Raw genomic sequence first — 25,484 nt, forward strand, 5'->3', positions numbered from 1 at the left:
AATCTTCCATTTGAATTAAAAATATCAATATAAATTCTTGATTTATTTTTCTCTTTCTAAAAAATACATATTTTAAAAAGGCTCAAAGCTATGATAGCCCTTAGCAACTAACAGCCACAGCACCCAGATTATTCCCACTGAAGGGAATTACAGCTCCTTGGAAAAATGGCTGATTTCAGGTTTGGGGCAGGAAATATACAAGATGAGTCTGGGGCATCTTGTAGAGGTGGAGTTATTCAGGTTACAAGAGTAATGAGGTTATATCAAAGACCAACTTGAAGGGAACAAACAATGGGTAAAGATGGGACAATCTCAGCTTCAAAAAAAATTATGATTGCAATAAATTAAAATACATCAAAGACATAAAAAAATATTAGTTCACACTGATATTAAAAAACGACAAAACTAATTAGTCATCTTTGGAGGATGACATAAAAGTTCATTATTCAAAAAACTGATAATAGAAAAGAATCAAGCTTTTCTTCTGCCGTTCCTATACAAACTATATTTCACAGTCATAAATGATTAATCAGGACAAAGTTCCTCTTTAAAAAAGAATCCCAAGTAATTAATATGAAATAAAATACGTAGGAAAAATCAGTATTTTGTACCTTTTAATGAAAATAATGAATTTAAGTAAGGATCATTTAAAACCACTCCTGAAAAACTTTATAATGGATGCACTAGGCTGACAACACCTAAACTCAGAGATTACTGTAAATGGGACAATCAAATATTATGTTCTTCCTGATGTGATGCAATAATATTCAGCATCACCTATGAAGTATTCTTGTCCCTTACTGAAAGTCATTACTAAGCCTATAGATCTAAGAGTGCAGAAAAAAAAAAAAAAAAAAAAAATGGTGGATAGAGGAACAACTTAAATGACACCAGAAGAAAGAGATCTATGAAATCCAGAATGTGGGACATTCTACAGAAAAACATATAAGTGGTATGAAAAGAGGAGGTGTGAGGGGTTGACTATTACAAATTATGAGACTTAAGAGCTGTATCAACCAAAACAACTGCAAACCAACTATTAAAATATATTTTTGAGACAATCAGGGAAATGTGAATGTTGACTAAGTATTAGATATTAGGAAATCATTTATTAATATTTTGATATAAATGACAATGATATTGTTTTTTTGAAGTAATTTCTGTTAGAGACAGATACTAAAGTATTTATGGGTGAAATGATATAAAGTATGGGAATTGCTTTCAAAGTATTATACCTAAAAAAAAAAATAGGGGAAGGATAGAGATAAAACAAGATTGAGAAAATGATGCTGATAAATTTTGAAGCTGGGTGATAGATACTTCCATCTATTTGAAAATTTCTGAATAATAAAATTTATAGGGAGATACACATTTCTATTTATGAAACTTTAAAAACATGAATTGTGTTTTATTTCTGCCATACTATAGGCTGTTCTACGTGTTTTATAATATGTCAAATAATGTAAATATATATTTAATGCAATCTGTATATTTATTTATAGATATCATGTCTATCATCTAGAATAGATTAAAGGGATAAAAAAAAAAAATTATCTGGAAGGGAAGATAGAATTCCAATTATTGATTTAAAAAACTTACTTGTAATAAGTAATTGAATAAAGAATTAAATAGGGGTATCAAATAAAAACATTCAGTCTAATATATTGAAATAAATTGTCCCTAGCAAAAGGCAAATACTTAAAAATAAATGAAAATGTTCTATATCATAAAGTCTACAAAAAACTTGTATTAAATGTCATGTTATCTGTTATTAGGACACAAAATCACACTCACGTTTTGAAGAAGTTGCTCAAACCAGTCATATCCAGTATCTCTGCATGCTGCAACCTATGGGGGAAAATATGGTGAAACTATCAAAATGAGAAATGTACTTATTCTGAAAAAAATATTATTTTATGCTTTAGACCTAAGATTATAAATACCTTATAAATGCCCTCAATTAAAAATTTTATTTTTAAAGTAAACTATTATTTTCAGTAAGCTGATAATTTACCAATGTTAAAGATTTTTATTCTAAAAATATTTTAGAATACATTAAAAATTATTGTAATACATTGAAATTAAATGTGCTATTACATTTTGAACAATAACTTGCATCACTCGGTATCAGAAAAATCTGTAAGGTCTAAAACAGTAAGAGTGAAAATGCTTGCTTCATATTTTCCTTCTAGATAGCAGATCTAAAGACATCAATGAAACAGATAATTATGTAATTGATAATATAAAATTTCTTATGTTCAAAATGTGAAAAGTATTGTGGATCAAAAAATGTATAGCTTATGTGTATAATTAAACATAATGAATCTAATCTTAATTCATGTTTTCTGTTAAAGGTAGGAATTACTATCTCATTTCAGGTTGCTATCCTTGGACTATTATTATATTTATTCATCATTCACTTCTTTCCCTCTCAGATTTCAAAGACTGTAGAAATTTGAAGAATTTCAGTATTGGTGCTTAAGTCAAGGAATGCCAAACTATGGGGCTAGTGCAGCTGGTGAGGCTCAGTGGTTGAATATTGTTGACCCATGCACCAGGAGGTCGCCAGTCTGATTCCCAGTCAGGGCACATGCCCAGGTTGTGGGCCCAATCCTCAGTGGAGGGCATGCAGGAGGTGGCCAATTGATGTTTCTTTCTCTCTCTCTCCTCTAAAAAAAAAAAAAAAAGATAAAGAAGTTATAAAAAAAAAAAAAAAAGCAAAAACACCCCCAAATATGGAACTATGTAGAAACACCAATCTCATCTTGCTTGCATCCCTTGAGGATCTCTAGAAATACAAAATAAGGGAAGAAGTACTAAATGTAGAGGTTAGCCAAATCTCTCAATATTGTTCCTCCCTTTGTAAAAACAAGGCACGCCTCAACTAGTTTTGCACCCACAGGGACTATCCCCTTGTTGCTGTTCTTCTTACCACATCAGTGATGTTTAAAATTTTCCTTGTCATTGCTTCTTTGTCATTGTGTGGAGTTGGAGTAAACCAGAGTTTTTGGAATGTTTCATTTACTAATTTCTAGAAGAAAGAAAAATTTTCAAACTAAGTAATTATAACAAACATGGCAAAATTCTCAATCCAAATTCTTATTAAAGCCTAACAGAAATGTACAAATAACTAATCAAAAGAAAACCTACTGAGAATTTTTGATATGAATTTCTGAGTTTTTAAAAAAATCACCAATTTCTCAAAATTATAATTTTTTTAATTTGGTAAATATATTATATGGGTGACATTATGCCTAGCCTAAATTTTGCATAGTATACACTCGAATATTTTAAATCAAACTAAAAAATATTTTTACTACCCTTGGAGGAGAAGTTAATTAAAAAAAACACACACAAAAAATATTAGGATAATCATATATATGTAAATTCACTAATAAACTCAGGATAAAACTTTCAACAAACTATTTACTAATTTAGAAAACCAAGCATATACCATGCAAAAAATAAAGTAACTTTAATTTGATAATAAATTTCCTATATATAATGCAATCTCTACAATGACATTAAATATTATAACTGCTGCCTGGCCGGTGTAATTCAGTGGATTTAGCATTGTCCCATGGACTGAGAGGTCCCAGTTCGATTTCCGGTCAGGGCACATGCCCGGGTTGCAGGCTTGATTCCCATTAGGGGTGTACAGGAGGCAGCTGATCGATGTATCTCTTTCATATTGATGTTTCTATCTCTCTCTCCCATCCTCTCTTTCTCTAAAACAATCAATAAAAACGTAAAAAAACAAAACAAACAAAATATAATTGCTGAATTTGTTGGGAAAGATCAGCTTTTATTAGTACAAGACCTAGAAATAAATATGTATGGAAAGTCTTTTTCTTGAATTCATAATCTAAAAATATCGATTCACTTGTAAAGATTTATATACATAGACAGGCAAAAGTAGGTTTACAGTTGTGAATATGTGAAAACTTATTCTTGTATTATTACCTATTAATTACTGCATTGTTTTCCATACAAACAACTGTAACTTACTTTTGCCCACCCCTTATCTTTAAAACAATATCCAGATATAAACATTTAAGTTATTTAAAACATTAATGAAAAATAAATTTTAAAGTAGTCAATGTTTTATTTTACCTTAATGCCCTCTTCATCATTAACTCTGCGAATCATTTTTACACACATTTCTGTAATTTTTGGAAATGTTGGTTGTTCAATACAGATGTCTCTTAGTATCTTGATTACTCTTTTCCTGACACTGATACCAGTATCCTAAGAACAGACAGGTATTTTTAAATGTAAAAAATAAATAAATAAATAAGTAAATCAGTATGCCTACGTATATAAAATTTAATAAAATTAGAAAATACCAGTAAACAGTATAGTCACTATATAGTAACATGATAAACACTGTCTACCTATTTCTCCTTTATATGCTTTCTTATTGATATAACTATAAATATGGGTTACTTTATCATATTGTCATTATTTTAAACTATGATATCCAATGCATCCAAAAAATATTAAATAGAACTGAACACAATACTAGAGTATAAGCTTGCCAAAATTAAATCGGATAACACAAAGTTTTTAGAAAAAACAGTGCCTGGCCCTTAGACAGCATATGAAATACTTTTAGCAAAAATGTCTAACCTAAGTCTAATCATACCATTGTAACTATCTTATGGTTTATAGGAAATACAAGAAACAAAAGAACAAATTAAACAAAATAACGAGGAATAACAAGATTGACCTGGTCAGTCAATGTCAGAGGGGAAAGGCATAAAAAAGAGTTAGTGAATACCCTAAATTTGAAAACACAACCAGCATATGAAAGGTATGATCTCTGATTAGATTGTTTTTTTTTTAAAAAAAGCTGAATAAGAGTTCTTTTTTCCAATTTGTGAGACAAATGAAGAATTTGACTGTGAACTGGTTATGAGATGATATTTTTGGTTGGGTAAGATAATGGTTTTTGTTAAGAAGGGCAGTATCCTCATTTTTTGGAAGTTAAGCTCAAATATCTTTGAGAGAAGTAGTAAAATGTTTTAATTGAAACTAATTTCGTAAAACATATAGATGACATCTTGACTTCCGGTCAAGATGGCGGTGCAGGTAAACACAGTGTCGCCTCCTCCCACAACCACATTAAAATTACAACACAACCATCCTTCAGAACTGCCTGAAAATGAGCTGAATGGAAGTCCTACAATTACAAAATTAAAGAAGCTGCCACACTGAGACTGGTAACAGAGGCGGAGGCGTGGATGGGCCGGTCCCACACCCACGTGTGGCGGATAAAAATCAGGGGGACACCTCAGCTGGGAAAGTCCTCCCTGAGGAGTGAAGGGTCCCCGTCCCACACCAGGAACTCAGCTCAAGGTTCCAGTGCCAGGAAGAGAAGTCTCCATAACTTCTGCCTGGGAACACCAGTGAGAACTAAGGCTGAGAGAGGGTGCAGCTGCTGGAGCCCCAGGCAGCTCCTCTTAAAGGGCCCACAATGGACTTATCGAACTTGCTCCCTCTAAGCTTGGAGGGGAGGCAGCTCGAGGGGCACCAGCGACATACAGGGAAGAACTGAGCTGTTTGGCCTCAGAACGAGGGCTGGAGAGGCGGCTCTCTCCTGGACAGACATGCTGGCAGAAGCTGATGTTGCTTTGGTGAGCCCTTCCCTGGTGTGGCAGACAGCCACCATATCTGAGACCCCAGCAACCCAGCTCACACTGTTTGCCCCTCCCTGCTGATTCCTTGAGGCCCTGCCCCACCCAACTTTTGGGCCCACCCAAGCTGTTTCCAAAGGCTTTACCATAGGATTGGCCAGTCTAGGATCCTGCTTCAGAGTTTCCTAAAAGCTCTCAAACAAGCAGCATCTGGTCTCAGCGAGCCCCATAACTCTTGTTAAGTGGCCCCAGGCCTGGCACTAGAAGCAGCCAGCCTTGGTTCACAACTTGGCTTTACCTGGGCACCTCCAAGACTAGCGCAGGAAGCAGCCATCTGCAGATCACTTTGTAGCTTATGCCAGGTGGCCCCAGAAAGAACACCAGCAGTGGCTGGCCTTGCCCCAGAGCCAGCACACCCAGTGGACAACTTCAGACCACATCGAAACACCACCACCCAATCACCTCCACTAGTGACACACTCAAAGAGCAGATTCAGTGGGTACCAGAACCCTGCTGAAGTAAGTCTTGCTCTGTGTGGTTGGCCTCTACACAGCTCATTCTCCGAGGTAGTCAGAGGCCAGTGGTCAGTGGGCACAGACAGTCCTTGCAGCTGATCAACCTGAGTAAATCCCTCCCATTGATGTGCCAACAGCAATCAAGACTCAATTACAACAGAAGGGTATACAGTCCACACTAGGGGTGCACCTTGAGGGCCCAGCTAGGGTGATTAGGGAAGCTGTGCCACTGGATCCTACAGTACACTTACAACAATAGGCCACCCTAAAAAGCCTAGGAGACATAGCAACTCTACCTAATACATAGAAACAATCACAGAGAAGTAGCCAAAATGAGGAGACAAAAAAATATGTCCCAAATGAAAAAAAAGAAAAATCCAGGAAATATTTAAACAAAATGGAAATAAGCAATCAATCAGATGCAGAGTTCAAAACACAGATTATAAGGTTGTTCAAGGAACTTGGTGAGACATTCAAGGAACTTAGTGAGACCTTCAAGGAACTTAAGGAGACCTCCAAGGAACTTAGAACATCAACAACATAAAAAAGGACCAGTCAGAAATGAAGGATGCACTAACTGAAATAAAGAATAATATACAGGGAATCAATAGTAGAGTAGGTAAAGCCAAGAAGGAAACCATCGATTTGTAATATAAGGAAGCAAAAAACACCCAATCAGAAAAGCAAAAAGAAAAAAGAATGCAAAAAAATGAGGACAGTGTAAGGAGACTGAGACAACTTCAACATGCTAATATTGGGATCATAGGGATGCCAGAAGGAGAAGAGAGAGAACAAGAAATTGAAAACCTATTTGAAACAATAATGACAGAAAATTTCCCTAACTTGGTGAAGGAAACAGACATCCAAGTCCAGGAGACCCACACAAAATGAACACAAAGGGGTCCACACCAAGACACATCATCATCAAAATGCCAAATGTTTAATACAAAGAGTGAGTCTTAAAAGCAGCAAGAGAAAAGTAGTTGATTACATACAAAGGAGCTCCCATAAGACTGTCAGCTGGATTTCTCAAAAGAAACTTTGCAGGGCGGAAAGGAGTGGCAAGAGATATTCAAGATAATGTAAAGCAACAACCTATAACCAAGATTACTCTATCCTGCAAAGCTATCATTTAGAATCAATGGACATTTCGAGAGTTTCCCAGACAAGAAAAAGCTAAAGGAGTTCATCACCACCAAACCAGTATTATAAGAAATGTTGAAGGGTCTTCTTGAAGGAGAAGAGGAACAAAAATATGAACAATAAAATGGCAATTAATACATATATATCAACAATTGAATCTACAAACAAAATGAACAAGCAGAACAGGAACAGACTCATAGACACAGAGAACTTTTTGTTGCTTGTCAGATGGGTGGGAGCTGGGGGGAATGAGTGAAGAAGATGAAGGAATTAAGAAGTACAAATTAGTTGTTAGACTGATGAACCTCAAAGGGAAGGGGGGAGAAAGGGCAGGATGAGATAAACCAAGGAACTTCTATGCATATATGCATAACCAATGGACACCAACAATAGTGTGGGGAAGGCAGGAGGGAGGCAGGATTGGAGAGGAGTGAGTCAATGGGGAAAAGAGGGGAAACATTTGTAATACATTCAACAATAAAGATGTTTAAAAAAATATAGATGATGTGTTCACTGCACTATTTAACGTTACAAATTTTCACAATTAAGGCGTTTTTAAAATAAATAAAAAAGCATCAAACACTTAGTGTGTAAAATTATTTCTACTATGCAGTTTAGCAATTGTGAAAATATTGTAGGATAAATTCCTAGGACAGATGCTGTCAGAGTTCATTAGCTTTGAGAATTCTGTATGTTTTGCCCTTCATCCTTGAAAATTCTGAAGCACTAAAATTCTTCCATTCTTTCATTAAATTTGTATTTCAATCAAGATTTTATGATAGTTAAAGCTGAAATTATCTACAGCTCTCATTCACACAGTATCCTGATAGTAGGCTAAAGGTGATAAACTCCTGTCACTGCATGTGCCTAATGCACCTCTGTTGAGTTACAGAAGTCAATATGCCTGCAGTGGATGGCATGTAGATTCCACAGGTACCTAGCATTGCCAATGTTTCCTTTTATATTCCAGGAAAATGCTTGAGGGCCAGAGAAATCGATGACACACAAGAAAATTAAGTATCTTACAACAGTATTACTTAGGTTTGCTCTTGAGACACAAATGACTTTCTGGTTTAACTTGCTTGTCATAGTTCAGATTTAAGAAAAGATAATGCAGACACACAAAGAATTCAGAAATATTGTCAGATATCAAAGTCCTATACTTAGCTCTCACTGAAAGAATTCTTCCTGTATTTATATATATTATTTATGTATATGGTTATTCCAGATTCCTGTCCAAACTATTTAACAATGCCATGTAGTTCCTTTCATTTAATCATTATACACTGACATAATCAAAAGGCAAGAGTAACTGAAAAAAGGAATCCAATTTTCACCAATGATTTGTTTTACAATATTGAGCAACTATTCTCTTGAAATACGTCCTTCTTTAGAAAGCTGCTATAGTTCACAGATTGGGCAATATAAATATATAATTGATACTTACTTTTCTAGCTTAACATTAAAGAAAAAAGATGTGATAATACTAGGAAAACCAAATTATATTAATGAATCATAATAAAAATGACAAAACAAACAAACCAATATTCTTTCAATCAGCATATCATAATACTGCTCGGCAAGCTGAGGTCGACAAAGGACAAATCGACCTAGTAATTCTACTGCTGCTTCCCGGACACTAGTAGAGTTATCCATCAATCGTCCATGAACTCCCCGCTGCATATCAAGCTAAAGAAAAATAAAGAAAATATTATTTACACTTAGAGCTAATATTTTCATTTGAATAGAAAGTTTAAATAAGAATCACTCGTGTTCCTCTTTACCCTTGCTAGGATACTGGGGTCTACAGCAACAACCTCAGATAAACACTTCATGGCTTTTGTTCGAACGGCAATTGCATTTTCACCAAGAACTCGAAGGATCTGCCAAACAAACAATTAAAAGTCTCATAAATTTTAGAACACATAACATTTAATAAAATACAGCATGAAAACAAGCAAAAGAATAAAATTAAATATCACATTTACCTCTAATTTTTATATAAGTAAAAGACCTATTGTCAACATAGAAACAAATCCTACTTTCACGATCTTTATCTAATCTCAGTAATGAACAGACATCATATACTACCCCATGAGTATCTAGAATTAGATTAATCAATACAATTGTATAAGGAATTCTGGTCTAGTTTACCTGTGTCAAATAAATATCAAAGCTCTGGGCAAACGGCCTCATAGAGGCCAAGTATCGAACAATCAAACAAGCATCATCATAGTCCACAGTATCAGAGTTCATCCTGCAACAAAACGTCATTAAATTTTTATTTATTTTCTTGTAAAGTAAGTAAATAGACTTTAAAGATATAACTAAGAAAATAAAGATGTTTTCTCTCTGGATCTTACTTTAATGTGCTGAACTGAGAAGGTGTGGTTTTGATAATGCTTCTAAGAAACTTTTTCCGGTTTTCAGCTCGATGCATTATTTGACCAGTTGTTTCAACTTCCTTTGAGTGATGTGTTCCTTCAGATGACTCCTCATCTTTTTGTGATTTCATTGCTTTTTCTGTTTCCAGAGTTGTGTCACGGAACCACTGGGCTATATAGAATTTACGAGAAAACTGGAAAGAAATTAGGTAAGACGTGAGTTTGATAAAACTGGTACACAATCAGGAATACAAATATTAAAGTGTATTTTATTTTAAATCCTCACCTGAGGATATTTTTCCATTTATCTTCAGATAGAGTGGGAGGAAGGGAGGGAGAGAGAGAGAGAAAGATACAGGGCCGGGACCAAACCAAAACTCTTCAGTTTGCCCACTGACACTCTAACCGCTGAGCCAAACTGGCCAGGGCCAAGGTTTATTTTAAAACAATTTCTATGAGATGAAACCAGATTTTAATAAAGTAGGAATGTTCAGAATATCTAAATGATAGAAAACATTATTTTACTTTGTCCCATTATAATGATGTCAAAAGATAATTTGATAGCCCTGGCTGGCGTCACTGAGTGGTTAGCGCGACGGCCAGAGCACCAAAGAGTTGCAGGTTTGAACCCCGGCTCTGGGATGGGGTGCATGCAGAAAGCAACCAATCAATGTGTCTCTCACAACAATGTTTTTCACTTTCTCCCTCCTTCCCTTCCACTTTAAAAATCAATGAAAAAAAATATCTTTGGGTGAGGATTAAAAAAAAAGATCATTTGACAAACACAACTGTATTAGATCTATAATACTACTATAAACTACTTTCCTTTTTTTTTTTTAAAATCCTCACCCAAGGATGTTTTCCCATTTATCTTCAAATAGCGTGGGAGAAAGAGAGAAACATCGATTGGGTGCCTCCAGCACGACCCAGACCAGGGCCGGGGACAGAACTACAAGTGAGGTATGTGCCCTTGGCTAGAATCAAACCCACAACGCTTTGGCTCTAGGGATGATGATCCAACCACCGAGCAAAACCAGCCAGGGCTCCTATAGACTTTTTAAACTAAGCACAGTATCACATGAGTCAGTAAAATTAGATAATGGGTCAACTAAAAAAATTTAAAGCAAATGGATAAAATGCTGAAGGCAGAAGACTAGTTATTTTCTTTTTTTCTAATCCTCACCTGAGGATATTTTCCCACTGATTTTCAGATAAAGTGGGAGGGAGGGAAAGAGAAAGAGAGAGAAACATCAATGTGAGAGAGACACAATGATTGGTTGCCTTCCACATGACCCCAAGCAGGGTCAGGTATTGAACTGCAACTGAGGTTTGTGCCTTTGACTGGAATTGAACCCAAGACTCTTTGGTCCATGGTCTGACGTTCTAATTGCTGAGCCAAACCGGCCAGGGCATAAGACTACTTAATTTCAAAATCTCAATGTCTTCAAGAAATACACAGCCAATTAGTATTGAAATATTTTATGCTGAGTCATACCTATAATCTGTTCATTCCAATAATGATCGAAAACCTTTAGCTGACTAAATAGCTTAGTTATCTCCAATCTCTTTAGACTGCATTTCCCATCAATTAAAAAAAAATTTTTTAAGCATCCCAATTTACTGTTCCTTAATATAGTTTATAAATTTTATAAAAGGAACCTATTATAGTAATATTTTTGATACTTTATATAACATACACAAAAATAGAAACAGGAATATGTTAAAAATAAATATACATATAAAATTCTAATAGTTTCTTTTTATATGTAACATATCACCTTTTGCAGGTCCTGGGCCATACCACTGTGAGGACCAATGATCTAGCCTAGTCTCAAAGACAACCTGTGGTAAGATTTCCAAATATTTCCTAGGTCACAGAATTTTAGTACAGTATAATATCTGTACAAGAATTCCATATAAGACCAGCCAATTCATAACCATTCTTTTCTGTTTAGATGATCAAGTATCTTTCTGTTTCAAAAATCAATATTCTAAATAGTATTCCTCTTCATGATATGTCCCAATTTTCTTTTAGACCCAATTTGAATAAATGTGTGGCATTTCCCCCCAAAAGGTATAACAATCCTACCACTAGTGAAGGATCAGTCTCAGTGTTTTCATCCAAGTAATCAAGCAATGCTTTTTGTAATTGCTGGATTTCATCTTCTCCTCCTGAAACCTATAAAATAAGCCAAGATTTTAATTACTACTGTACTTTAATAAATTCCATAGTTATAAACACAAATCTGAGAAAAAAACAATAAATGGTAAGAATGAAAATATAAATATAGCAACTAAGAATTCCAAAATGGCGGTGGGATGAATGGAGGCCACACGGACCATCTCCCTTGACCAAACTGGAATTATAACTAAAATAAAGACAAATTATCAGGAAAAAGCAACAGAGAAGCAGCTTGTGATGACCATATAACCAGGGACACTGAATCGATCCTGGTAGGATTGCGGAGGTGTGAGAGGGGGGCTGGAAGCCCATGGACAGCAGTAGTCTTAGCTGTGAGCAGCACCCTTGGGGTTAAAATCCCAAGCCCGCTCCACAGCACAGAGGGCTGGGACAGAGAGCTAAAGTAGCCAAAGCCACTCACCTTGGGCTCCGGCAGAGGGAGGGCAGACTGGACTATAACTGTGTGGGGACACTTGGGACTTGGAGGGTGCTCAGAGCTTTTGCCCAGTTGTGGCCATGCAGGACGGTGGCCATCTGACTAATTCCCAGGGCTCTGGGGAAAGGCAGTGACCCCTCCCTTGGAGATGCAACCCCACCCAGGTGGGCCATGAAATGCAAATTGAGGCTCATTAACAATCAGCATCTGCCCCACCCTCGGGAAATCTGAGAGTTTTGCATTCAACAGAGAACCCAAGGCTTTTCAAGTAATTGAGACTTATGGCTTCCAGGCAAATGGATAGAGGATAACAGAACCCTTCCTGGGTTTGCAAATCTACCCAGGAAAGTAAGACCTGACAGTGGTGTTTAACATGGGTCCTCCCACACTCATCCAAATCCAGTAAAGGGAGCCACAAACAGCAGAACACCAACACCCACAGAGAAAATTTGGCAGGCCCCAAAATCCACTGAGATAGCCAATATGGTGAAACAAAGAAACAAATCCCAAATGAAAGAACAAGACGCCCTGGCTGGTTTGGCTCTGCGGTTAGAGCATCAGCCTGCGGTCCTGAGAGACCCGGGTTCGGTTCCCGCTAAGGGCATGTACCTTGGTTGCGGTTTGTCCCCGGCCCTGGTCGGTCGTGCGGGTGGCAGCCACTCGATGTGTCCCTTTCACATCGATGTTTCTCTCTCTCTTCCTCTCTCTCCCTCCCACTCTACCTGAACAAAAAAAGTCCTCGGGTGAGGATAAAAAAAAAAAAAAAGAAAGAACAAGAGACCTCTACCAAAGATGAGATAAATAAAATGCAGTTAAGCAAGTTATCAGAGGTAGAGTTCAGAGTCATGATCTTGAGGAAGCTCAAAAGCATGAGAAAGGATATCAACAATATGAGTAAAGATATAAAAATATTGAAAATCAACCACCAAGAAGAAATGAAGAATGGCATAGCAGAAATAAAGATCACATTGGAAGGACTAAACAGCACAGTAGAGGAGGTTGAGGACCGAATCAGTGAATTAGAAGACAGGGTAGAAAAAAAAAAACAACCAATCAGAAAACCAAAGGAAAAAAACAATTAAAAAACAGGAAGAAGCTAAAGAGAACTGTGGGACAACTGGAAACGAATAATATTCACATCATAGGAGTCCCCGAAGAAGAAAATAAATACGAGTTAGAGAATATATTTGAAGAAATAGTGACAGAAAACTTCCCTAATTTGGTGAAGGAAGAAGGAATTCAAGTTCAAGAAGCACAGAAAGCCCCAAGTAAAAACCCAAACAAGGCCCACACCAAGACACATAGTAATTAAAATGCCAAAAATTAAAGACAAAGAGAGAATCCTAATGGCAGCAAGAGATAATAGACAGGTTACCTACAAAGGAATCCCCATAAGGCTCTCAGCTGACTTCCCAATGGAAACACTACAGGCCAGAAAGGAATGGCATGAAGTAATCAAGGTCATAAAAAACAAGGATCTGAATCCAAGACTCCTCTATCCAGCAAGGCTACCATTCAAAATAGAAGGTCAAATAAATAGCTTCCCAGACAAAAAAAGGCTAAGGGAATATATTAGCACTAAACCAGCACTGTAAGAAATTTTAAAAGGACTGCTGTAATTAGCAGAAGAAATAGGAAGAAAAATAGAACCACACTAAACAAAAATGGCAAAAAAATAAGTATGTATCAATAATCACTTTAAATGTAAATGGATTGAATGCTCCGATAAAAAGACACAGAGTAATGATTGGATAAGAAAGCATGACTCATCTATATGTTGTTTACAAGAGACCCATCTCACAACAAAAGACTCAGGTTGAAAGTGAAGGGATAGAAAAAAGTCTTCCAAGCAAACAGAAAGGAAAAAAAAGTTGGGGTAGCAATACTCATATCTGATAAAATAGATTTCAAAATGAAGGCCATAACTAGAGACAAAGAAGGCCATTACATAATATTGAAAGGACCTATCCAACAGAAAGATATAACTTTGGTAAACATATATTCACCCAATATAGGAGCACCAAAATATATTAAAAATCTTCTGGAGGACTTCAAAGGAGAAATCAACAGCAATACAGGGGACTTCAACACCCTGCTAACATCAATGGATAGATCCTCTAGACAAAAAATTGACAAGGCAACAGAGACTCTAAATGAAGCACCAGACCAATGGATTTAATAGATATCTACAGAGAATTACACCCCAAAACTACAGAATTCACATTCTTCTCATGTGCACGTGGGACATTCTCAAAGACAGACCACATGTTAGGACACAAAATAAGTCTCTACAAGTTCAAGAAGACTGAAATCATATCAAGCATCTTCTCAGATAACAATGGCCTGAAACTAGAAATCAACTGCAATAAGAACATGCAAAGACATTTGAACACATGGAGGCTAAATAGTATGTTATTAAACAATAAATGGGTTACCGAGGAAAACAAGGAAGAAATTAACAACTTCCTGGAAACCAATGAAAATGAACACACAACAACACAAAATCTATGGGATGCAGCAAAAGCAGGTCTGAGAAGGAAGTTCATAGCACTACAGGCCTACTTCAAGAAACAAGAAAAATTTCTAATAGACTATCTAACCTCACAACTTAAATAATGAGAAGGCAAACAAAAAGAAATCCCAAGAGCAAGTAGAAGGAAGGAAATAGTAAAGATCAGAGCAGAAATAAATGACATAGAGACAAAAAAAAAAAAAAAACCCAAAAACAACAATTCAAAGGATCAATGAAACAAAGAGCTGGTTTTGCAAAAAGATAAACAAGATTGATGGACCCTTACCTAGGCTCTCCAAGGAACAAAGAGAGAGAACCCGAATACACAAAATCAGAAATGAAAGAAGTAACAACTGACACCACAGAAACAGAAAGGATCATTAACAAATACTACGAACAATTACATGCCAACAAATTCGACAATCTAAGTGAAATAGACAAATTTCTAGAAACACATGGTCTCCTAAAACTTGACCGGGAAAGAAAGAAAACTTGAACAGACCAATAACAACTAAGGAAACTGAAGATGTAATCAAGACTCTCCCAGCAAACAAAAGCCCAGGCCCGGATGGCTTCACGAGGGAGTTTTACGAAACATTCAAAGAAGAACTAACACCCATTCTCCTCAAACTATTTCAAAAAATTCAAGAAGGAAGACTTCCAAACTCGTTTTATGAGGTCAGCATAATTCTAAGTCCAAAACCAAAAATAGACACTAAAAAGAAAAAAACTAGAGGCTAATATCCCTGATGAACATAGATGCCAAAATCCTTAACATATCGGATCCAGCAACACATCAAAAAAATTATTCAAAAAAAAAAAAAGATTCACCATGACCAAGTGGGATTCATCCCAGGGATGCAAGGCTGGTACAATATTCGCAAATCAATAAATGTGGTACACCACATAAACAAAATGAAAAATAAAAACCACATGATGATATCAAAAGACACCGAAAATGCATCTGACAAAATCCAGCACCCATTTCTGATAAAAACACTCAGCAATGTGGAAATAGAGGGATCATATCTCAACATAATAAAGGCCATATATGAAAGACCCACAACCAACATCATACTCAATTGGCAAAAACTAAAAGCATTTCCCTTAAGAACAGGAACAAGACAGGGATGTCCACTTTCACAACTCTTATTTAACATAGTACTGGGTCTTAGCCACAACAATCAGACATGAAGACAAAATAAAACAGATCCAAATTGAAAAGGAGGAAGTGAAACTGTCATTATTTGCAGATGACATGATATTATACATAGAAAACCCTAAGGATTCCATCAAAAATCTACTAGATTTAATAAATAAATTTGGCAAAATAGCAGGATATAAAATTAATGTCAAGAAATCAATGCCATTCTTATACACCAATGATGAACTCACAGAAAGAGAAACTAAAAAAACAATCCCATTTACCACCACGGCAAAATAATTAAGATACCTAGGAATAAACTTAACCAAACAAATCAGGGACCTATTTGCAGAAAACAGGACATCGAAAAAAGAAATAGAGGAAGATATAAAAAAGTGGAAGCACATACCTTGTTCATGGGTTGGAACAATTAACATCATTAAAATGTCCATACTACCCAAAGCAATCTATAGATTCAATGCAATCCCCATTAAAATACCAACAACATATTTCACAGAACTAGAACAAAAACTTCAAAAGTTCATATGGAACCAAAAAAGACCCCGAATAGCCACAGAAATCTTGAAAAAGAAGGACAAAGTAGGTGGGATCACAATACCAGATATCAGGTTATACCACAAAGCTGCTGTAATCAAAACAGTCTGGTACTGGCACAAGAACAGGCATATAGACCAGTGGAACAGAACAGAGAACCCAGAAACTGACCCAAGACATTATGCTCAATTAATATTTGACAAAGGAGGCAAGAGCATACAACGAAGTAAAAACAGCTTCTTTAATAAATGGTGTTGGGAAAATTAGACAGCTACATGCAAAAAAGTGAAACTAGACCATTCACTTACACCATCCATAAGAGTAAATTCAAAATGAACAAAAGACTTAAACGTGACTCGTGAATCCCTAAAAATCCTAGAAGAAAATATAGGCAACAAAATTTCAGGCATCATACGCGGCAGAATTTTCACTGATACATCACCTAAGGCAACAGAAACAAAGGAAAAAATGAACACATGGGACTACATCAAACTCAAAAGCTTCTGAACAGCAAAAGAAACAACCATCAAAATAGTAAGGGAACCCAATGTATGGGAGAGCATAATTGCCAATGACACATCAGATAAGGGGTTAGTTTCCAAAATATATAGAGTGTTCATACAACTCAACAAAAGGAAGACAAAGAACCCAATTAAATAATTAGCAGAGGAACTAAACAGACACCTCTCCAAACAGGACATAGAAATGGCTAAGACACATATGAAGAAATGCTCAACATCACTAATCATCAGAGAGATGCAAATTAAAACAATGAGGTATCACATTACACCTGTCAGAGTGGTCGCCATCTACAAATCATCAAACAAGGAACGTTGGCGAGGGTATGGAGAAAAGGGGACACTAGTACACTGCTAGTGTAGCCAATATAGAAAACAATATTGTGCTACCTCAAAAAATTAAAAATTAAATTGCCATCTGACCCAGTGAGCCCACTTCTAGGAATATACCCTAAGAAGCCTGCAAACACCAATCAGAAAGAATATATGTACCCCCATGTTCATAGCAGCACTATTTACAATAGCTAAGAAAAGGTAGCTGGCTAAGAAGGCAGAGCCATTGCATGAAATCCTGAAAACTTAGTTAAGCTCCTAGTTAAAACCCTGAGACAAAGTGTTCTTGTTCTCTTCTTTCTCTCCTGCTTCTTTGCAGTTGCTTGCTCTGTGACCCACTCTAGCCTGCCATGTGGCCCTAGCAGCCACATAGCCCATGGCCCTGTAGACCCCACACAGCTGGGAACACAAGCTAAACCAACCAGATGTTGGACTGGAGTGTGCTTTAATATGGAGCAAAGACTCTGGGCAGTGGCTTTAATTCTAGCCCAACTGAAGACAAGGCTGGACTTTTTCCATGGCAGAATGGAAGGAGATGGGACCATGAAGGGAAACTCCCTTCATGTTAATAAAGCTTTCATCATCAATAAAGCTTTCAGGGGAGGGGGATGCTCAGGAAATTCTTATTCAGCATCCAAAGAACTTCACTTCCACCAGCAACAGGTAGAGACACAGAAAGCACCTCACCTATAACATCACCCTCTATTAGAGTCTACTAGCTACATGGCCATATCTGACAAATAAAAGGTCTTAGGCCAACTCTAAGTAATAAAGAAAGTCACCTAGTACCTAGATCTTGGTTTCTAAGTTATCATTTCCAATAAAAGAAACCAGCAGTACTTAGAGAAATGGATGAATCCAGGGCTGTGGCAAGACAAGTTAAAGATGAGCCTGAAACATCTCATTGCACCACAAGGTAAGCAAGTCCTTAAAGAGATAGGAATATGTTAAAAAGATACAAAAGCCAGCTTACAGGGGCTCTTACTGGTCAAGTCTTGGATAATTTGAGCTTAAAATAATAATAGCAACAAATTATAACCTATTAAAAAGAACAGGAATGGTAGTATTATATTAATGGCAATGTCTTACTTTTGATAATTGTACTGTGGATATTTAAGTGAGAGTTATTGTTTGTAGAAAATATATATCAAGTAGTGCTTCTTGAATTTCAGCATTCATTAAAATCACAAGAAGAGTATGTTAAACCATAGATGGCTGGGCCCTGCCCCCAGAGTTTCTGATTCAGTAGGTCCAGGGAGAGTTCTGAGAATTTGAATTTTTAAGAAGTTCCTAGGTGATGTTAATGTTGGTGCCATCCGTTTAAGGAATCACACTTTAATATTCAGTGGTAATGGGGCCATTATGTCTGCTCAAATGGTTCAGAAAAAAAAACTGCACATACAGATACACATGAAGGTATATTTTTGAAAAAGAATGACAAAGCAAATATTATCAGTTGTCAACAACTAAGGAATTTGGTAAAAAGCTTATGAAAGCTCTTTGTACTAATCTTATAAATTTTCTGTGACTTTAAAATTATTTCAAAATACAAAGTATAGTAAAAAAAAAAAATTAGAGGTATTTTTAATGGCCAACATGGATAAGGTTATGGACATTAAAAAAAAGAGAAAAATATAACACCTTCCCCCCTCAAAATATACAAGCTCTCTCATATAATAAAATCAAAAGCAGTCCTCCTCACCTTTTCCCACTATAAAAAGATACACAACATTCAAAGGTACAAAACAATTTGGGCGTAAAAAATCATCACCCCAGTAAACTAAAGATTTCAATAAAACTTATGTTAAATCAAAGAGAAAATAACATACATTCATAACAATAATTTGTAAAAAGAAAGCAAACTAAGGATTTATGTAAATCATTTCAATGTTCCTGTTAGATATCATAATTCACCCTAAGTTGTTAACTTTCTTTGGTAGGGCTTTTGAAAAGCCCACTTTCAGAAGTATAGAATCTACAAAATGAAATGCAACACTAACATAATAATATCTAAAGAAAGTACTTAACTATTATTTATTCCTATAATTTTATCCTTTATCTGAATACCTGTTTTAAAATTCTCTCTATAGATCCTTGATCCATTTTGCTTGTGACAGCATCTTTCCTCAATCGGGCAGCAACAGTTCCAAGGTAATCAAGAGATGCCACTCTTAAAGCCATCTCTGTTGACTTGTTACTAAATTGATGAACCTAAATATAAAAATAAAGCAATTCTGATATAATTTAATCAGTTTATGATAGTATATTTTAAATAGAAATTTATCATATAAATTCCAAATCCATGTTGTAATGATCTGAAATGTAAACTTTTTTTCTTGTGATATTTTTCCATAAAGTGACTGCTTTTGAGTTTCTGAAATCTGAACATTTTCATTAAAAAAAATGAGCCCAGCCGGTGTGTGTCAGTGGATTGAGCATCGACCTATGCACCAAGAGGTCACTGGTTTGATTCCTGGTCAAGGCACATGCCCAGTTTGTGGGCCAAATCCCTAGTGGGGGACATGCAGAAGGCGGCCAGTCAATGTTCTCTCTCATCCATGGTTCTATCTCTCTTTCCCTCTCCCTTCCTCTCTCTCAAATCAATAAAGAAAAAAAAAATTATAGATTAAATCTCCCTAAGAACATAATCACTTTCTTTAAATATAGGCTCAACTGTTTGTTAAAAATGGCATATTACTAAGAATTTCTTTGGCTGGAATTCTGATGCCTATGAAACATTATCTTGTTCCAGAATAGTATTAATATATTTTCCAGTTCACAGAAAGTAAAGTCCCAACAGCTTTGTAACAATTTGTACTGCAAAAGTCCAAATATAGCTTAAAAATAGAAACAGAAATCACAATATTTCCTTGCACTTTCCTATTATTACATGAGGACTAAAAGACATCATGTTTTCAGAAATACTCTTAAAAATGACGAAGAGTCTCATGTTAATCAGTTTCATGCTTTTAAATGAATTAACTACAATAACTTATGACTCAGTGCTGAGATGCTCTTAACTAACAATGTAAGAATTCTAGCCCACTCCCCCAAAAAAGTTTCTAAAGTACTATTATCTTATGTAATGAAATAAAAGCACCAAAAGTCACATTTCAGTTTTCTACAAGGTACTGACAATATTGTGTACAATTATGCACATGCAAAAATAGAGATGCAATGGTCATATTTCCTTACACATTTTTAAAGAATTCATCATCTGTGAATCAGAGTATATCCTCATTATGTTGTCTTCTAGTAATCTAATAATCTTTAAATGCTATACTCTTACCAACAGTCTCCCTAACAAACTAAGGAGTAGTTCAGCGGCTGGCCATTCAGGCTTATTGACTGTTGAAAGAAGGTCTTGAACAAAATTTTCAAATAGTGGTCTGTAATCTTCTTCACCTTGCTTACTACCACATCTGTTCAAAGATAAATAATAAAAAGGCTGTGAATTTAGGTAACATGTTCACCAACATGACTGAAATTTTGCTAAGTTTTGCTAAGTTTTCTTTTCTCTATAGCTAGTAACAAGGTATTAGGAGAGCACATGAAAACATGGTTTAAAATAAATCTTTCGCACACTTCATGCCCCTCCCCCACTATAGGGAATTCATTTATTGACTAATATTAACATTACTTTCTAGAAAGTATAACACATTTTTTAAAATGACCACTGTTTTTCTCTCTCTCTGAAACTACCATACATTTTTATTAAGGCTAAGTAACCTCTTTTTCCACAACTTTCCTATTTAATTAGAGTACACTAAAACTTACTGAAAAAATTCATAGAATTTCAATCTAGTACTTTCAACTAGAATTTCAATCTAGTACTTTCAACTTTTGGAGTCCAACATATAAGCAAGTTCACAAAATGTTAGATTTTTAATATTCCAAGTACCTCATTTTGAAGATGAGGAATTCAAAGGCGGGGGGGGGGGGGGGGGGGGGTTCAGATTATGGCAGAAAATTGAACTGATCTTTTACTTAAAATGAATAAACTGGGAAAAATAAAAATCAGATTATGTTATTATACTCACTTTTTAAGGAAGATGGAAAGGAAGTTTTGGGCTGTTCGCATGGCTGTTTCATAAGAGTTGGTAATGACAACATCTTGGTCAACCTAGATTGAGAAAAATTTATACAAATATAAGAAATAACCAGCAAATAAAATAGTTTAGTTGCTAATGCTGTTATTACTGAATATTTGTAATACATATAAATACTAAAATGTGTAACTATTCTTTATATAAAGAGAAAAGCTACAATTAGCATATTAAGCATGTTTAAATACTTTCTAAAAACTAAGTAAAAATTCTGAGAATTCACATTAATATATTAAAATGTGTAAGAGTGAAAAATGTGGTTAAATACAGTATTAATAATTGCTTATTATGATATAGGTCAGGACAAGAAATTGATTGAAAATACAAAACATTACAAGCTCAAAGTTTATGAAACATTTATATAATACAAAAGTAAATTCAATCCCTTCATTAGAAATTTAAAAGCTAGAATATAAACAGTCAATTAAAAGTTTTGGAAACCTAAAGCTGACTATGTATATGAAAAAACTCACTATTATCTCTGACCAGGAATAGAATTGGGACCTCTCAGTCCATGGGACGATGTTCAATCCACTGAGCCACACAGGCTGGGCTACCCTATGATTTAATATTCTGCTTCTAAGTATAGCTAGAGAAATTCTCACTCTAAGTTTTGATATAGTAATATGATATGTTTAACCAAGTCAAAGAGAATCTGTGTACTATTCAGTTATGTCTATTTAAAACAATGTTGAATGAAAAAATTAGCTGTAAATATGTGAGTATATCACTTATTTAAATTAAAAAAATAAAATAAAAAACCCAGCCAGTGTGGCTCAGTGGACTGAGCATCGTCCCATGGACTGAGAGGTTCCAGTTCAATTCCCAGTCAGGGCACGTATCTGGGTTGCAGGCTCAATCCCCAGTAGGAGGTGTGCAAGAGGCAGCTGATAGATATATCTCTTTCACGTCGATGTTTTTATCTCTCTCTCCCTTCCTCTCTCTCAAAAAAAAAAAATCAATAAGAACAAATTTAAAAATACATAAAAATAAATTCTGTATCAAATTTATGCAGATAAATACATAAATGGAAGGAGTAAAAACTCTCATGCTACAGGTCACTGGGTAAGGAAGGGAAGACTGGAGACAGAACAATGAGGTTGGTGGTAAGGAAGAGAAGATTGGAGAGAGAACAATGGGATTAGGAGAGGACTATAGAAACAAGAAGGACCTAACTTTGTCACTATGTATTTATGTTTTTTTGGTTCACCCTCACTCGAGGATATTTTTCCATCAATTTTTTAGAGAGAGAAACATTGATGTGAGAGAGACACATCGATTGGTTGTATCCCACAGGAATCCAACTGGGCCAGGGATCAAACCTGTAACCCAGGTACATGCCCTTGACCGGGAATCAAACTCGTGACCCTTTGGTCCACAAGCTGATACTCTAACCACTGAACCAAACTGGCCAGGGCAATATGCACTTTTTACTTCATTAAAATTATATTATTATATACACATATATGTCTGGATATAACAGAATAAAGATATAATTAATTATAATTATAATTGTACATTAATATAGATATTACATATTAGAATTATAACATTCACTTTCACATTCAATATCCCACTAGAATTTAACAACTTGGTATAGTAGGCTTGTTAGGTACAACCATCCCCATTTCATAGTTGAAGAAACTCAGAATCAAATGATTTGTATGTTTCATCACTGGTAGATATAACAATAAGAACCAGAGCTCAAGTGTTTTTAAACCTGGTCTAATGCTCTACAGGGATTCCAAAAAGCCAAGAAGCCCTAAATAAGAACTTTAGTTTTGTAAGATTGGCAGAGAATGTATGTGCTTTTTCCTATTAAAAGTACAAAGTTATAACACTTATATAAAATTTCTTACTTTTTTATTTGAGTCCTCTTCTGAATTAGAGTCCTTCTCTGATGATGGTAAATGTACTACACACTGAATTAATTGTAAAACCAGTGCTGTAACCATCTGAATATACATAGGCTCTCCATCCATATCACTACTGTTTAACCTTTAATGGAGAAGAAAATATTTAAATTATTCATACAGAGTATAAAGAGAATTTCATTTGTCATATCATTTATCATCTGAAAGTTTCAGGATACTTTTTTTGCCAATAACTTCTGGGCATGATCTTTACTGCTTATAATAGCATCATGTGTAATTATTTTTATTAAATTAGAAAAAATACCAACTAAATCCCTATGCATACTCAGATAAGTAAAACAGTCAAAGGAAAATACAATATTTAACATAAATTCCCATACTCTATAAAAAATTTATAATGAAAAACATAAAATATTTCTCAAAATGACTTTTTAAATGAGAAAAGTCTTCAAGATTTCCAAATGCCCATGCATTCTGGTATTCATTATTATTAAATCTGCTACACAGTCAGCTCTTGATCATCTGTGCAAGAGTATAAGGTCAATCTTGTAGAATACAAAAAAATCAAATTCTAAATCTTTTGTTCTAAAGATAATATAAAAACAGACATTCTTTTATATGCTGATAGATATTTTCAGGTTTAGTAGACAATAGATGTTTATCATTACACAATTAGTCTAAAAAAATTAAGATAAAAATAATTATTTTACAGAAGACAGCCTTGAAAGCAATCTAATTCTATATACCAGATCACCACATTTAATCACTCAGGAATATTATAATGATAGTTACAATAATGATGATGATTACCTATGACAACAAAGACAATAATGCTGACCACAATAGTGGATAACATTCCTTAGTTACTCTGTGCTTGGTGATTTAAAAGCATTTAATTTTCATGTCTACTCTCTATATTGCCATGTTAGGGCAATCTTTTGGTTCCCTTGTAAAAACAGTAGTTAGTGGCTTTCTACTATATAAAGGATTAAGTCCAAGTTTCTTAGTATGGCTTATAAAATCCTTGAACTGCCTCTGACTCTTTGGAGCCAATTTCCTATTGCTCTTCTCACAGACCAGTGGTACTTAACCACGGATGATTTTGCCTCTCAAGGGGCATTTATCATTGTCTGGAGAAAATTTTGGTCGTCAGTCATTGAAAGGAGGGGTATTGCTCTTGGCATCCAGTAAATAGAGGTCAGGAATGCTGTTAAGCATGTTACAATGTATAGGACAGCCCCGTGCAACACAGTATTATACGACCCAAAATGTCAATAGCACCGAGACTGAATAATTCTGCCATAGATCTTTACACTTGAGATTCACTGAACTTCTTTAAGTTCCACAAATGTGCATTATTATTTCATGCATCTAAGTTATTCTTCCTGCTATTCTGATGGAACTGCCTCTCTTTTATTTGATCATTAAAATAAAATATAAAAAATTAGACACAAATGATGAATATATAATGGTTACAATATAGTGGAGTTCTTTATTATATTTAACCTTTGCTATAATTACCTGAAGTTCCTTAAACTCCTCTTGCTGGTTGGTAATCTTGCAAGTGAAGTAAAAATTTCTTCCAAAATTAACTGCCTATGTTTTTCATATCTTGAGAATACCTGTTTAGTAATTATAAGATTCCAAATTAAGCTTGTTATAATTACTTGAAAACAAAACAAAAATGATAGTATAACGTGATAAAAAATATAATCTGCCATTTATCCTCTCCCGAGGACATTTTTGCATTTATCTTCAGATAGAGTGGGAGGGAGAGAGGGAGGGAGAGAGAGAGAAACATCAACATGAGAGAGATACATCGACTGGCTGCCACCCACATGACCCCAGTCGGAACTGGGGATAAACTGCAACAGAGATACGTGCCCTTAGCGGGAACTGAACCCAGGACTCTTGTGTCCACGGGCCGATACTCTAACAGCTGAGCCAAACTGGCCAGGGCAATCTGCCATTTAAATTGAAAATGTTTTCAACATCTTCAACAGCCATGACTGAGAAAATCTACTTACCTTTCCTATCATTAATAACATTCTTATAGAAGTTAGAGTATGGAAAGTAAGACAAGATTCAAATGATTTTAAACAATTCTGATTTTATAAGAAATATTACAGAATTACTAATTGAAATA

The 25,484-nt window shown here is 35.2% G+C and overlaps 1 protein-coding gene across 6 annotated transcripts in view; it reads right to left on the reverse strand.

Moving 5' to 3' along the window:
- NIPBL (NIPBL cohesin loading factor) overlaps positions 1 to 25,484 on the reverse strand; it is a 206,011-nt gene that overhangs the window by 37,745 nt on the left and 142,782 nt on the right. For 5 of the 6 annotated variants that reach the window (XM_036278788.1, XM_036278789.1, XM_036278791.1 and 2 more), the window contains 13 exons: positions 24,860 to 24,960; positions 23,324 to 23,462; positions 21,399 to 21,481; positions 20,648 to 20,780; positions 19,426 to 19,569; positions 11,768 to 11,857; positions 9,658 to 9,872; positions 9,449 to 9,551; positions 9,079 to 9,177; positions 8,837 to 8,983; positions 4,114 to 4,248; positions 2,933 to 3,031; positions 1,795 to 1,848 (listed from right to left, as the gene is read on the reverse strand). In XM_036278788.1, coding sequence (XP_036134681.1) covers positions 1,795 to 1,848; positions 2,933 to 3,031; positions 4,114 to 4,248; positions 8,837 to 8,983; positions 9,079 to 9,177; positions 9,449 to 9,551; positions 9,658 to 9,872; positions 11,768 to 11,857; positions 19,426 to 19,569; positions 20,648 to 20,780; positions 21,399 to 21,481; positions 23,324 to 23,462; positions 24,860 to 24,960 — 1,542 coding nt within the window. The remainder of the gene's footprint in view (positions 1 to 1,794; positions 1,849 to 2,932; positions 3,032 to 4,113; positions 4,249 to 8,836; positions 8,984 to 9,078; positions 9,178 to 9,448; positions 9,552 to 9,657; positions 9,873 to 11,767; positions 11,858 to 19,425; positions 19,570 to 20,647; positions 20,781 to 21,398; positions 21,482 to 23,323; positions 23,463 to 24,859; positions 24,961 to 25,484) is intronic. The other variant, XM_036278790.1, reaches the window with a different exon arrangement.

This window comes from Molossus molossus, unplaced genomic scaffold (assembly GCF_014108415.1).
Source record: "Molossus molossus isolate mMolMol1 unplaced genomic scaffold, mMolMol1.p scaffold_m16_p_3, whole genome shotgun sequence".
NCBI lineage: Eukaryota > Metazoa > Chordata > Mammalia > Chiroptera > Molossidae > Molossus > Molossus molossus.